Genomic DNA, 16,401 nt, shown 5'->3' on the forward strand with positions numbered 1-16,401 from the left:
CACAGGAGGCCAAGGAAGACCCTGTAGCAATGCTTTAGGAGACAGAGTGGTGACAACAGGAAGGGGCAGGGGTTACCAGAGGTGACCACATGCCAGACTGATCACAGACCCTCCCATCACCCAAGACTTGGGACAGACAGGGGTCCCTGGCAGAGGAATAGGCCCAAGTCTTGCTGAAAGGAAATAGCTGAGGTAAGAAACTCTGGTGGCCTTCCAGTGGCACTGCAGAGGCCCAGTGTGGCAAGGCCCCACAGAAGGCGGGGGCTGACTTGGGGGCCCTGGCACCAGCACAACTCCTCTTATAGAAAGTCAAGCTCCTCAGCAGAACAGTGTGTGGCCCTGGCCCTGGGACAGCAGAGTTGACCACTGGCCCGTCACCTCCCAGCAGCCTGGAGCACACGGTCAGGAAGGTGGTGGTGTAGGAACCACCACCCTGGTCTGACAGACAGGAACCGTGCCTCACAGGCCCTAACTGACCTGCTCCTGCACACAGCCCGTCTACGGCAAGGCCAGAAGGAACCCTGGTCTTCTGGCCCCTAACTTAGAAAATGGCGCCATCACATGATGAAGGTAGGAGTCTGGCCCGTGAGCGTCCACAGCAACAAAAGTGAACCGCAGTCTTTGATAAAGAACTGAGCTGTGGCTGGGGTAACCCCGCCATGCTTAGGCATTTCACACAGCTTTTGCCTTCTGGCAAGGATGCGCGTGTCCTCGTAGCCCAATCAACAGAGCAGTCTGTGCGAGTGTGGCCAGTGCTCAAAACGAAAGGCAGTGAGGAAAGGCAGCTGTCACGGCTTTGCTCCCCATCTGAACACTTCCATGTCTCAGAAACTTTCATGTCGTTAATTTATAAGGGGAAAAAAAACAGTCAAGATACGCAAATGCTGCTGGGCCCCCCAAACAGTGGAGTGCATGTGGGGGCCCGCACATGCCAGCTGCTCGGTCACACAGGGTCCTCCTGCCTGGAAGACAGGGAGCAGGTGGCCGAGAAGGAGCCTGTTCCAGCTCCGCCACTCACCTGCCCCAGGCTCTGGGCAAGTCACTCCACCCCACTGGGCTTCAGGTTCTTCCTAAAGACACGGTGATGGCGGGAGCACCTACCTCACAGGGTAGTTAACCAGTGAAATTAGGTAGTTTACATGAAGTACCAGCCAGTGGGACTAATGCATGGTAGGTTCTCAAATCTCATAATTCCACCCAGGATTTAAAAGCTCTAGCACCCAGATAAAAAACATGCCTCCACGCTGTGGTCGGCCAGTGCCTCATTCATGCACAGGCTCACCGAGTGCCCCCCCAGGGTGGGGAGCTCTCAGCCTCTGAGGACCATCTCTGGGGGACACACTCATGAACCCACACTGGCAACAGCGTGAAGAATGGGCAAGTATGGTGGGGGCGGGGCACAGGATGGCTTTGACAACAGGAGTCTAGACTGTACGTCATACTGGATGGCTGGAATCAGCATAGACGGCCACCTTGAAGGTCAAGGAGAAACTGACAGAGGGAGGTTCCTGAACAGAGAACCAGAGCAGAGACCTCTTCCCCGGGGGTGGGAGGAAGGGAGCGTGCAGTGGGGAGGGTTAGCCCTGCAGGCTGAGGGACACGGAGCTGATGGATTTCCCACCTCGGAGCTTCCAGTTTCAGTAGTCAGAGCGAGGTCACAGGTCAAAGGGGAAAGTGGTGGGGCTGGAGAGAGAGCTCAGGAATGTGAGGAAGGTCTGAAATAAGCATTCCCTAGAATATGAAAATGAGGCTGACCAGGGAAGTAGCCTTAAGTTGTGCAAATGTCCGTGTTATTTACACACCTTAAGAATCAGTATGTGGACCGGTTAAGATCATGGACTCTGGAGTCCAGAGCCTGGCTTATGGCCCATCCCAGCACTTAGCACCCCTGGGATGCTGGGTAGATTGCTTAGCTTTTCTGATCATCGGTCTCCTCATCTGCAAAACACGGCTAGGAACAGTCCTTTCCTCCTACAGTTTTTTCTTTAAATTAGATTTAATACAAATAGGTTAAAATAGTGTCTGGCAGACAGCAAATGCTATGTAAGTTCCAGCAGTAATGATAATAATCATTATTATTTTTAATATCTGCCAACTTTATGAAGAAGAGAAGTACTTCTCCCACTTGTATTTTTGGCAAGCTGAAACCCTACCTCCCAGCCTGTGTAAATCCTCCAGATCTTGCAAGGAAGGTCTAGCATGTGGTCCATGCTCTTGGAAGCTCTCCCTGACCACCTCCAGCCTTCCCCTTCTCTATCTCTATCCAGGAACACTTGTCACCGAGGCCCCCCGTTTGTTATGTAGCTACTCACACACGCCACCTGAGTTGTTGCCTATGTTGTAGTCTGCAAATGCCCTGCTAATTACCTGGATCGAAAGGACAGATCTGACCATACAAGTCTTCACCTGCCCCCACAAGGTCTAGTGGAATGTTGCGAACATGAAGGGTGTTTTGAGATTAATATAAATTGCTTAAAAACTCTGAAGAGAACCCACCTGACAATCAAGTTGTCCTCACCAAGGGTGACAACGATGGCTTCTGTGGCTTGGAGAGACATGAGTCTGGCAAGGGCTTCTGAGGTTTTGCTCTAGGAAATAATCAGAATGGAAAACGGGATCTACCGTAAGCAAACCGTGCAAAGCCAGACCAACACTCGCTAGGCAGGTGTTACAGAAAGCCCTTGCAGAAAGAGGATGACCCTGAACACAGCCGTAGTGCACGTCAGGGCGCGTAATGCTCCAGGACAGATGTCACTGCCATCGACACGAAGCCATGTCACCACCATACCAAATGCACAACGTCACAAAGTTCTATGAATTACATTTCAGCCGAAAATACGAAACCAGTCTGCCCAGTAACTGCTTTTTTTTTTTTTCCTAAGGTTTAATCTAATTTCTTTCAGAGCTACAGTCCCACTCTTTTACAGAATAGGTTAAAATGTGGGTATCATGCAGGGTGTTAAAAATGGCGTGACCCTCAGATGGATGTGTGGATTCGTGGACTAACAAGCCACACGGTCGGTTCCATACAAAGAGGTGGTGTGAGCACTGGCCTGCCATCCAGGGTTCTTTCTGTTACACAATGTGCCTGAGCAAAGGTTTCAATAATTAACCAGATTAGCTGGGATTTCGGAAGCAGCAACCAGTTGGGAGATTAGTGATCAGAACACCTAATTATAGTAGGTTTCACATTTCCTGAAGTCTTTCTCTAGACTGTGTGTAATTAGTAATTCTAAACAAGGTGTTCGGATGAATTAAGATTTATGTTACTGAAGAAACAGTTCTTTTTTCACCTGAAGCTACAGTTACCTTTGCCACGTGTTCCAGCCACCGCCCCAGGGCAATGAACACAAAGAGCATGGGGGGGGTGTCGAAGAAGGTCACGGGGCTCCTCTCCGCCTTCTCGGCTACGGCCACCACTAGGATGACAAATGAGTAGGTGTAGGCGATGGTGGTAGCCAGCACGATGAGCACGTCCATGTTGGCTGTCCCATGCTTCAGAGACCTGTAGGCCTGGACGTAGAAGTACCACCCACCGAGGAGCTGAAAGCAGAAGAAGCAACAGCTGCTCAAGGAGGCCTGCAGTCTGAAGAATGACCAGATGCCCAGAGGCCCCTCGGCCTGCAAATGCTCAGACATGACTTCTTCCTCGGCAAGGGACATGGAGGCAATGCACTTCCTGATTCATAGCCACTCACAGGAATGGAGGGCCAAGGTCTTGACCCATTCAGGGTCAACCTGAACAGACGTCCATCAACAGGACAAGGGGGCCATGGGGACATAAGTCATGGTTCGTTTATACTGTGGACAGGACTCTGTAGTCCTGAGAAAGAATGTGCTAGATCTACAAACCACTGGCATGAAAAATGCCCGTAATACACGGTTAAGTGAAAAAGCTGGTTATAAATCAATTTATCTCGTATGATCCTATTCCAATTAAAAAATAAAAAGCCCATGTGTCTGTATAGTGTGAACATGCACACACACCTACATATATAAGCAAGCATGTATGAGGATCCGTGAACATGCACGTCCAACTAGTAACAACCCCAGGGTCTAGGACTGGGCTGGAGGCTGGGTGTGATTCCAAGGAAGGAATATCTTCCCCTTTGCTTCTTCTAGTTCAGCATGGTTTGAACTGCCTACAACAAATATACATCACAATTGTAATTAAAAAGAAAATAGAGGAAAGAGCAAGTTCAGGCTATAATAATTGCCCTCAGATAGGCTTAAACTAAACATTCCATCGTTGAGGCAGGAGTTTTATTTTCTATTCTAAAGCAGGTGGAGGGCACACTTCCCACCAGCAACACAGCTAGCTCCCTCCTACCAGCCCTGGAATGGAAGTTCCAGGGAGCCCGGCTCAGGGCTTGCTATACAGGGAGAGTCTGATCACCTATAACCGTGAAAGTGATGGTGAGACCAAGTCCTTTTATGCCCACCCGCCCCCTGCCTCTCAAGAATTTTAAGACAGAAAAAAAGCCCCCAGAGGGCAGCTGTGGTAGAGCCACGCTGAAGGGCTGTGTCTGGCGTGGGAGGGCAGAGGTTGGCCCCCCCGATACGCACCTGGACAAAGGTACACAAGATAAAGAAGATGAGATTGAGGATGGACAGTCCCGGAATGATGTTGCGGTCCAGGACCATGGCCTCGTGGGGCTCATGGCTGGGCACCAGCATGTAGATCATGAGACCCATGACGGGGATGCCGAACACCAGGCTGCACAGGAAAGACTTCCTCCACCTGCAAAGCAAAGCAGTGACACCAGCCTATTAGGTAGCATCTGTCACTTGGATTGTGGGCTGGCCTTCTCCTGGGGCCTCAGTTTCAGACTTGCTTTTGCCACATGTCTGAGACACACCACCAGGGGTGTGGAGCAAGGGGAAGTCTCCCACCCTGACACCCAGCCACCTGAGAAAGCACCTATGGGTTTAAACTTCTCGGGGATGTTCCAGAGATACACAGACACTCTGCCCGCCTGAGGCTGACCCGTCGCCTCTAATCCGTTGTGGGGGGGGGGGGGCGCTGAGGCCCAGAACTGAGAACCCAGCCCTAAAGAAGGGGAACACCCCAGCCCACATGGCTGCCTGCTGCTCTTCTTTCAAAATAAAATTTCATACAGCCTCCCAAGGAAAAAAAAAACAGATAAAAACAAAATTTTATTAGTCCGAACTTACTTCTACATTTGATTTTTAAACTATTATGTAATCTAGTCAGTGAGAACTGCAAAGCCATCTTGGTGAACACTGAAGTCTGACATGGGGGTCGCAGGGGATAGCTGTGGTCTCATATGAGCATTTGTGACATTCCCACCATGTGTTGTGGAAGCCCTAGCACACCTCCACTCTGGTCTGCAAACCACAGGCCCCCAAGACGCAGTCTTAGACTCTCAGCCTGTCCCCCAGGGCCCCGAGGATTAGCCCCTCGCTCGCCTTCCAGGTGCCTCTCCTGTCAGTCCTTCCCTGCTCCAGGCGTGCTGACCACAGCAGTCACAGGAGTCCCTGAAGACCCCTGTCTCCATGCCCCTAGAAGACCCTCAAGTCAACCCCCACTCCCACAGCCTGGCGAACTTCCACTCACTCTTCGAGGCTCAGATCATGCGTCCCCTGCTGGCTGGCTTCCCGGCACCCCCTGAACCCACTCGATCCGCTGCTCATCTCCTCTTTCCCAGCCCAGCTAGAGCCCCTCCGAGGCTGGGACGGTACCCTACTCATCCCTAGTACCTGGCATAGTGCAATGCCTACAACAGCACCCTTGTGCTTGTGGACCAAGTAAGTGAACGTCCGCAACAACGAATGAACTCAGGCCGCCTGTCTTCAGGCCGTGTTCTTTCCCATGACCGTAGTTCCTGCCCTCAGACCCCACTTCTAGAACCTATTCAAATAAAGTCTCAAAATACTCTGCTGTGAAAGAAAAAAATCCACTCTCTTCCTCCCAACTTAAGTTAGCCACCAGCCGTAAGTGGTGATTTAAATTAAAATCAGTTAGGATTCAATGAAATTTTTTTAAAAATTCAGTTCCTTAGTCATACTAAGTACTCTGTAGACTGTGGCCACCACCCTGGGCAGTGTGGGTATAGAACATTTCTGTCATCGCAGAAAGTTCTGTCGGACAGCACTGTCTTAGAGGGTTAACATCACAGAGTGCTGTGGGAAGCAAGGACAGCAGGGACACAGATGAGCACAGAATGAGGCAGGCCCGGTGACGGGGGACACTTGGTCAAGAGCACCAGTGTGTCTTTTCTGTTCTACCTACTGCTTTATTTCCACCTTGTGGTCCAAGTGATGCGCGCCGGAGTTTCTCTGGGCCGGGGAAGCATGAAAGCCGATTTCCTTATTATTAAAAAAGGAGAAGTGAGAAACAAGGAGGAAAGCACTTGGTTAAACATGCATTGGTAGAAAGCATTTTACATCTTTGGAAATTAGAAAGTTAATCAAAAAATTGCCTCAAAAGACTACGGGTTTTTCTGCTCATGACTTCTGTACCCAAATCACACTACAAGTCCTGTCAGAGGCCCAGCGCCATCTCTGCTCACAGACTGTATCATCCCCAAGGGAATGGCCTCAGACGGGGACTCCTGGTCCTCCTGTGGGCAAAGCCAGCAGGTTCTGGGAGAAACTTCAACACCCGAGGCTGATTCATGATGAATTTACACACACAGAAATTTTCTGTGAGGAACCCCACCTAGGGAGTGGTCAGGTCAAGCACTGGCATTCCCTGCCTGAGGAAACTGAAGATCAGAGCAAGGTCTGGGGCTCAGGGAACAGGTTTCAGGGCTCCCCACCCGGGCCTCTCCCCAGAGAACAGACCCAGGCTCCTTCAGCCTCTGCAGGCCCCGCTTCCCCTGAAGCCAGACGGGTACTGCCTGGCAATCTGCTGGCTCTTTTTAGGGAGTGACTCCAGCATTTCTTTCGCCGCCTCGCTCCCTGACCCTCTTCACCTTATCCTATCTGACTCCTTTATGAAATAACACAGGAAAGCCTGCCAGGAAATGTCCTGCTGGTCAGCACAACACAAAGAGGGGCCCCGGGACTCTGATGATTAAAATGAAAATTAAAAGTCACGATTGGAAAAAGAGTATCTAAGACCGTCTAAAGACAAATCCTCTTACAACGAACACCAGCCTAGTTACATTAGGGAAAGAGGCAGCAGAGTCGCAGGAACCGGGGCCAGACATGAACAATAGTCCCCAGATGAGGACAGAGATGCTGCTGTATTGAGCTCAGCCGGCAGTGTGGAGGCCAGGAAGGGCATGAGGAATAAGAAGATGATGGAGATGGGTTCCAAGCACCCCCTGGGACCCTCCTGACAGCACATCAGTCTGCTTTCTGGGCCTCATCAATGCCCCCCACCCCCAATACTGATCTGTAAGACCTGTGCTAGGGCAAAAAGCGAAAGGCCGCTGAGCTTAGAACTGTGAGATCTGGGTTTTCCTGCAGCCTTGAGCTGGATACCAGCAAGTGGAGTCACTTAACCCCTCTGGGGGGTCTCTTCACATCTGCTAGAGAAGCTCTGCTGTCTGCCTGGAAGACCGGATTCTAGCAGCAGCAGCCTACTATTAACGCATGTCAAGGAACCCTGCTGAGCCATATAACAGACAACATGTCTCCTAAGCACACACAACACCAAGAGAAAATGAAAGACAACGTCAAGGTTGATACAAGAGGTTTCACTGCGTTAGTACTTCCTGCTGAAATGTGTTTATCCTGACCCTCAGGTGTGATGAATTCATCTTGTTCGGGTTTGGACTGTCTAAACTCATTAGATCACCACTAATGCTTATCCTCTTATGGTTTCTAGAAACAGACCTTATAAAGGAAATGAGGAGTGTCTGTGGACAAAGCGAGGGAGGGAACAGAGGGAGGAAGTGTGTGAAAGCTCTTCTAATTGATTTTCCAATCCAGAAACGACTGAACTCTCCCATGATCAAGCAGGCCCAGGTAAAATGCAGTAAGTCCTCTCCTTACCAACCATCCTTTGATCTATAGATACTTGGCACAGATATAAATAATATTTATAATTACAATCAGGTAATGAAATGTGCCACATATCTTGCTGATATTGATGTTTCTCAAGGAGTATCTTCAATTGAAACAATAATTTCCTTTTCTTTCCCATTCACTGATTTTTCACCCTCAGATTATCTGACATTTACTTAATTTCAGTTTATTTTAAAATGATTCACCTTTACTTCCTTGGGAAAACTTGAAGGATAGGCTAGGTGACCTTTTCCTTTATCAATCACTGGTTTTAAAAAGATGGGCATTTTTTAGATGGAAGTACAGGTGACACACAACATCATAGGAGTCTGTGTAACGTGTTCTAATGAACGACTCACCTCGATAATTCGGACAATATCCCGTGGACCGATAATTTCAGGATCAAATTTCACGTGGGCTTTGCTGGTGGCAAGGGCCACAGAGGCGTAAGTGATGCCGTTTGTCCTTGTGAGTCTGGACTCAATGTTGTGAACACAGGACGCACAGGTCATCCCCGTGATCTGCCACATAGGATGACAAAAATACCGCTCACTTGGGATTGAGAGGATCTCACCGAAAGCCCACAGGGAGTGGGGTCAGCAGGCAGCCATGAGTCCTTCCTCTTTCCATTGCATCATTCCGAGGCCTCTGGACTCCCACCTCCAGACTCCATGGGCAAGATCTGCACGTTCCCCCAGGGGCTGAGGGCAGGTGAACAGCAATTCATCCCCAACCCAGGGACAAGAGACGTAGCTAGTCACGAAGCAGATAGAGACAGACCAACAGGGATGAGCTTTCTTAAGCCACCCAGTCCTCTCTATAATGGCACTTCTGCCACACTGTGCTTATGGATGAGAGAAAGAGAGCCTGACATGAGACATACTGTCCCTGTAACAGGTGTTAGCAAGCCAGACAAGTCACTCTTTTGAGTGTTAGTGGTCATCATTTCCCAGAATTCTCATTAAATACAGACATAAAATGTCTACACACAGTGTCTGAACATGTGATGATGTTAACAACTGCTGAGACCAATTTGAACATTGCTCAAAAAATGTTTTCATTGAACTGAGAGCTTTTCCCCTAAGATGAGGAACACAGCAGGGATGCCCACTTTAACCACTATTATTCAACATAGTATTAGAAGTCCTAGCCTCAGCAATCAGGCAACAAAAAGAAATAAAAGGCATCCAAATTGGCAAAGAAGTCAAACTCTCACTCTTTGCAGATGATATGATACTTTATGTGGAAAACTCAAAAGACACCACTCCAAAATTGCTGGCACTCATTCAGGAATTCAGCAAAGTGGCAGGATATAAAGTTAATGCATAGAAATCAGTTGCATTTTTATACATTAACAATGATAGAGAAGAAAGAGAAATGAAGGAATCGATCAATTACACCAAAATTACAACACAATTACACCCAAAACCAAAAGAAACGTAGGACTAAACCTAACCAAAAAGGCAAAGGATCTGTACATTGAAAACTACAGAACGCTTATGAAAGAAATTGAGGAAGACACAAAGAAATGGAAAAACATTCCATGTTCATGGACTGGAACAACAAATATTGTGAACACGTCTATGCCACCTAGACCAATCTACACATTAAAAGCAATCCCTATTGAAATACCATCAACTTTTTTTCATAGAGCTAGAACAAATAATCCTAAAATTTGTATGGAACAAGAAAAGACCCCGAATAGACAAAAGAATGTTGAAAAAGAAAATCACAATTCCAGGCTTCAAGCTCTATTACAAAGCTATGACCATCAAGACAGTATGGTACTGGCACAAAAACAGACACATAGATCAATGGAACAGAATAAAGAACCCAAAAATGGACCCTCAACTCTATGGTCAACTAATCTTCAACAAAGCAAGAAAGAGTGTCCAATGGAAAAAAGATAGTCTCTTTGACCAATGGTGTTCAGAAAATTGGAGAGCCACATGCAGAAGAATGAAACTGGACCACTTCCTTACACCACATAAAAAATTGACTCAAAATGGATGAAAGATCTAAATGTGAGACAGGAATCCATCAAAATCCTAGAGAATACAGGCAGCAACCTCTTCGACCTCAGCCTCAGCAACTTCTTTCTAGAAACATTGCCAAAGGCAAGGGAAGCAAGGGCAAAATGAACTATTTTTATCAAGATAAGTTTTTTCACAGCAAAGGAAACAGTTGACAAAACCAAAAGACAACCAACCAACAGAATGGGAGAAGATATTTGGAAATGACATATCAGATAAAGGGCTAGTATCCAAAATCTAAAAGAACTTATCAAACTCAACACCCAAAGACCAAACAGTCCAATCAAGAAATGAGCAGAAGACATGAACAGACATCACTCTAAAGACATCCAGATGGCCAAGAGACACATGAAAAAATGTTAAACATCACTCAGCACCAGGGAAATACGTGCAATGAGATACCACCTCACACCAGTGAGAACGGCTAAAATTAACAAGTCAGGAAACAACAGGTATTGGTAAGGATGCAGAGAAAGAGGAACCCTCCCTCCTACACTGTTGGTGGGAATGTAAGCTGGTGCAGCCACTTGGAAAACAGTATAAAAGTTCCTGAAAACAGAGCTACCCTATAGCCCAGCAATTGCACTATGAGGTGTTTACCCAAAAGATACAAATGTAGTGATCTGAAGGGGCACCTGCACCAGAATGTTTATAGCAGCAATGTCCACAACAGCCAAACTATGGAAAGAACCCAGATGTCCACCGACAGGTGACTGGATAAAGAAGATGTGGTTCGTATAAACAATGGAATATTATTCAGCCATCAGAAAAAGAAATCTTGCCATCTGAAATGACATGGATGGAACTAGAGGGTATCATGCTAAGTGAAATAAGTCAATTAGAGAAAGACAATTATATGATCTCACTCATATGGAATTTAAGAAAATAAAAGAGGACCGCAGGAGACTAGGGAGAAAATAAAACAAGATGAAATCAGAGAGGGAGACAAACCCTAAGAGACTCGTAACCACAGGAAACAAACAGAGTTGCTGGAGGGAAGGTGGGTGGGGGGATGGGGTAAGTGAGTGACAGACATTAATGTGATGGGATGAGCACTGGGTATTATATAAGACTGATGAATCACTGGATTCTACCTCTGAAACTAATTATACACTATGCATTAACTGAATTTAAATTTTAAAAAAAGAATACATTATATAATACCATAGCCATTGTAATTCAATTCCTTTAGGTTTTAACAAGCATTATGTTGCAAGAGTGTTGCAATTTGCAAATATTATTCTGACACTTAAAAATATGGAACATTTAAAATACTTTAATTATTTAATTAAAAGCTTTAATAAAACTGGAACCCAGACAATAAATATGACTCCGGTAAAAACCTCTCCACAATTCTAGCTCTGCTTTGTTCAAAGTTCTGTAGTGCTTAATATCTCATGCATACTCTTTGTATGTTCGGTTCTATGCAAGAATATCTTGTGAAGATTAAAAGTCAAACATAACGTATTTTAGGAACCATTCATAACCGGATTGCACATCTGCATAAATTAAAGCTCAAAAACCATGTCATACAACTTTTCTATATAAGCTCTTTTCTCAACACAATTAAACCCATGAACTCAATGAATAAATTGTCTGATTTGGTCATTTGGACCTATAGACAAATACCTATACATAAAAGTAAGTAAAAATTAAGTTATGCATTTGTCTTACTCATTTATTTATTACCTTTTTCTCTCACTGGCAAAAGAAAGAGTAAAATGTATATCTAAAAACCAATTATTTTCACCTTTCCCAATAGTATTCATGATCTAGATTTTCCACAGTGGTCTATGCAAGCAGAGGCATTTTCCATTGGGGCTGGGGTCTCAGCAGGGGCCCCGCTCTGGCCTCAGGGGCACCAGGACCGTAAGCCCGAGAGCAGTACACTTTACCCGAGCACGCACCAGGAGGCCCAACCAGAGCCAAGGGTTTGCTTGACAAAGAATGCCCCTTATCAAGAGCTCAAAGTGCCACCAGTGTCCTTAGTACTCTTTCTTCAAACATTTACTTACCACTACCACCACAAACATTTACTTACTTACTAAACACAGTAAGGGAGTAAGACCCCTCCTTCTTGGTACAACAGTATTACTCAATTCCTTGTCCTAAGTCTCCCTTTATTTACACAAAAGCGCTTATACACAAGTACTTATGAATACATCATGTTGTTAATGCTAGACATACCTACTATTGCCATGGTCTGCTGTCACGCACAGCTGGTGACAGTGGAGAGACAGCAAACAGTAATGCCCACGCCCCCGCCCACCACCACCCCTGCCACCCTGGCATTCACCTCAGACTGAGTGCTTTGGGACACTGGTCGCCAACTACCTTCTAGACAGCCCTGTGCCTGCATTGGGCTGTGACGGCACCAGGGCACTGGTTACCATGCTGACTCACCTCTGGCCTTGAGACGCCCCTGGCATTCTAGCTTCCCTCCAGGCTTTCTGGAATGTGTTCACATTCAGCGCCCTCCAGTCCAACTCTGGACAGCTGCCATTGAAACTCTTCTTCTTCCTACAATCCTGCCACTCACCCCCTCCTCCTCCTCACACTGTGAACGTGCCCAGTGGGATGCACCCCCGTGACTGTGACAGGACTGACATTTCCTCACAAAAGGAACAGGTCGTTGTTGTTGGCTTCAAAGGAAAACCAAACAAACAAAACCCCAACAACACGTAGGATATGTGCAAAACGGGAGAAGTTTCCAGGCCCCCGTCAGAGACCTGCAGCCCTCAGGCCCCAGGTCCCGCCCCAGCTCCCGCTCAGCTGCCGCACTTACGATGAGTTCGAGGTCGCCATCGGAGCCTGTGTAGTCTTCCATTACTGTCGCCTCAAAGCCCATGTCCTGGATGAGCTGAGCTATCTCCAGGGGCTGGATGACTTCTGGGTTATACTTGACCTCTGCCTTCCCAGCCATGAGGGCAACCAGCACTGACAGAATACCTGGAACCATCGGGCCACAGGTGTATCACTCCGGGGAAGGCCTCTGGGATGACACAGTCAACATCAACTAACAAAGGAAAACATATGCCCCAGAAGCCTCTAGAACAGGAGTTCTCAGACTTGACTGCACATGAGGTCACTTGGGGAGCTTTTAACAATCACTGTGCCTGGCCCTAAACTCAGACTAGTTAAATCAGAATCCCTCAAGGTGGACACCAGCCACCTTTTTTTTTTTAAAAGCTCCCCAGGCGACTTTAATGCACCAGCCAAGTGTGAGAACCAGTGTTCTAGAACAATGCTTCTCACACTTTGATGGGCATACAAACCACCTGAGGACCTTGTTAAACTCCAGATTCTGGTTCAGTCAGTCTGGAGTGGGCCTGAGGTTCTGTGCCCTGCTCCCAGACGATGCCTGGGCTGCTGGATGGGGGCCACTGAGTCAGGCTCGGGAAGATGCCGAGGGCGCACACATCCCACAGCAAGGGATACAGTCTGCAGCTCACAACTACTGGGACCTCAGTGGTGGACTTTTATCTTCAGGCACTTTTCACACACACACACACAAAATTCTTTCAGAAGTAGTTTCCTTACTCTTTTCCACTCTTGAATCCCTTTAAGAAGTGGAAGAGAAATCCCAGACTGCAGACCATTTCCAACAACAGTTTGGTTTACAGGTTTTCGACTTTATGATGGTACAAAAGGGATACCCATTCAGTAGAAACCGTACTTCAAATCCGGGCTTTGGACCTTTTCTGGGGAGAGCACTATGCTGTACAGAACTCTGGCCATGCTAGGCAGTGGCTCAGAGCCTTGGCCCCTGTCAGCTGCGCCACCGTGAGGGTGAACCACCCATACACATCCTGACCTGTTTCAGATCAGTCTGGCCAAGCTATGATGATGTTCCCTAGGTTAGGTGTATTATTGACTTATGATATTTTCAAGGTATGATGGGTTTATTGGAATGTAACACTATCCTAAGTCCAGTGAGATCTGTACCTTGCTAACACTTCTGTGTGAGTTTGAGGGGAAAACATGACTCGTTCACATAAAAGCAAGAACTGTGCTTTAGAAAGGATGTCATAATTGATAAAAATGAGGGATTCAAGTCAGGAAAAGAAACACAGGCACCGTGAGATCTAGGGTATTTTATGAGCAGCCAGCCCATGGAGGACAAGCATGCCTCCATGTGCAAACAGTCATTCTAGAACTCTAGCACACTATACAGCAGAGGGAGTCAGCGGCTGGAAATGCAGCCCCCTACTTTAGGGCTGACTGTAAGGGCCAAGGAGTCTGAGCAGAGAGATACATGGAAAGAGAGAAAGTGACTCTGCTGGCAAGGTAGTCATAGTTAAGGTACTTTCCAAACAAAAGACTAGGACAGAATTTTGGTTGGACTTTCAGGTGTAAGAGACAGTACTGGGAATGCGGGCTAGAGGACAACACTATGGCACTTCCACAACACTCTGTGACATACAGGGACAAAAAGGATGGGACATTCAAAATTGCCACTTCTCCACAAACTGCAGGCTACATATTCATGTGACAGTGCGGAGCCGATGGATGCGGCTGGAGGGGAAAACAGAGATGACCGCCCGAATGAGCTGAGAAAGCTACCTACAGAACGTGCCAGAACCTTCACACTGACCTTCCCATCACCAGCTCACTGGGAGATACACTGTTTCTTAAACAAGCTAAACACTTCCTGAGGAGCACACTGCCAAGTGCCCAAGAGCATCAGAGAGACCTCTCTGCTGTCGTGCTATGAACCTGCTGCCCGATGACCAGGGCTGCTGCTGAGCTGAGGGAGGCAGTGAGTACTGTGGCAGGAGAGCCCAGCGCCCATTCTACTGCCCGCAGCATCTGACGGCCCCCTGTAGCATCCCCAGGGGCAGGCCGGGGCAGGCCTCCTACCTGCTTCCTTCTGCAGGCTCTTCTCTATGTGGGACACACAGGATGCACAGGTCATGCCTCCAATCTGTAGAAAGCACTTCTGGGGAGCCACCGTGGTAGAGGCCTGTGGGGGCTCGGACGAGGAGCCGGAGTTGTGGTTTTTAGGGGGCTCCCCGGCACGGGGAGCCACTTCCTGTACAAACACAGGAACGCCAGCTTCGGGGGGCGCTGGGGAAGTCCCCGCACTGTGGTTTCCAACATGGTTGGTGGAATAGTTTTCTAGGAGGAAACGTAAGAAATCATTCCGATTAGAACAACAAATAACTTTTTTTAGAACAGGAGGTTCAAGCCTGACAGTATGCAAATGAAAGCTCTTGAGGAAGCTCCATGGGGGTTGGTTCCTGTCACTGCCCACCCCACCCCCACAGAGACAGAGGCACACAATCTCAGACATATGAGAAGATGCCAGTACTCAAGAATGGAATGTTCCAGCGGGAGGAGTGCTCTAATCAGACAATGACAACAACAAGAACTCACCACGCCCTCCACTAAGCACAGGGATGACCTCCTTTAAAATAGCTCTCTGTGGGACAGAGGCTATCATCCCCATTGTACAGACAGAAATGGGTTAAAGAAATTTTATAATGTGCTTTCGACCCCTCAGGTACTAAGTAATGAAGCTAGTTTCTAAAGCAGGTCTCTTTACCCCCAGGATCTGTGCCTTTAAGCACTAAGGATCCCATTCTCCTTAGCACAGGTTTGCTTCTCCCCACAAGAACCCAGTGGACCCCAGAGCCCTTTAGTGAGTTGTTCACCTTTCCCTGTTGTTTGCCTGCATCCTGGATGCGCTCAGGACGTGAGTCCTTGTCGGGCGTCCGCGCTGCCCGTACCCGTGCAGGGCTGTGTTCTGCCCCCGCTCTTTGGACAGAGGCCCAACTTACCAACCAACTAAACCAGCTTTAGTGGTTAGCATGTTTTGTGCTCTGGTAGCAGATCTGTCCAGCTCAACACTGAAAATATCCATACTGTTTTCTTCTAGAAGCTGTTACTTTCATAAACTTCCACAGTATTTGCCATACAGCAAATTAACTTTGGGTAGGTTACGAGGTGAGAGTTAAGGTGAATCTCTTCCCATTTGGATACCCAGCTGATTCAGCACATAAACTGAAAAGACCATCCTTCCCCCTGCTGAACTCTGGGGACGAGGGCGCAGACATCGTTGGGGGCCATTTCTCTGCCCATCACATATGGACCCACATATGTAACTAATTGCCCAGATCGAGACCTAGAGAGTTTCTATGACTCCAGAAAGTCACACAATTTTGATGACAGAAAGTACTTTCCTGGACTCGGTCATTGTTCAAAATGACCCTGCCCTTTGGATGCCAAACTCACAAAAGCTGTTTTATGGCCACAACCTCTCCACATTCTACCTCCTGCACCCATCCACCTGCACCGTACCTGTCCAACCCCCCTGCACCTGTTCAACCCCTCCCCATTTTCCTAGTCCATCACCTGTTTTTTGGATTCACCTGTCTTTCTATCTAAATAT

General features: G+C 47.6%; 1 protein-coding gene across 7 annotated transcripts in view; it reads right to left on the reverse strand.

Annotated features, from left to right (window-relative positions):
• ATP7B (ATPase copper transporting beta) overlaps positions 1–16,401 on the reverse strand; it is a 79,763-nt gene that overhangs the window by 25,465 nt on the left and 37,897 nt on the right. For all 7 annotated transcript variants that reach the window (XM_032314177.1, XM_032314178.1, XM_032314179.1 and 4 more), the window contains 7 exons: positions 14,871–15,128; positions 12,796–12,959; positions 8,337–8,498; positions 6,254–6,330; positions 4,567–4,741; positions 3,310–3,543; positions 2,497–2,588 (listed from right to left, as the gene is read on the reverse strand). In XM_032314177.1, the coding sequence (XP_032170068.1) occupies positions 2,497–2,588; positions 3,310–3,543; positions 4,567–4,741; positions 6,254–6,330; positions 8,337–8,498; positions 12,796–12,959; positions 14,871–15,128 (1,162 nt within the window). The remainder of the gene's footprint in view (positions 1–2,496; positions 2,589–3,309; positions 3,544–4,566; positions 4,742–6,253; positions 6,331–8,336; positions 8,499–12,795; positions 12,960–14,870; positions 15,129–16,401) is intronic.

Source organism: Mustela erminea, chromosome 15 (assembly GCF_009829155.1).
Source record: "Mustela erminea isolate mMusErm1 chromosome 15, mMusErm1.Pri, whole genome shotgun sequence".
NCBI lineage: Eukaryota > Metazoa > Chordata > Mammalia > Carnivora > Mustelidae > Mustela > Mustela erminea.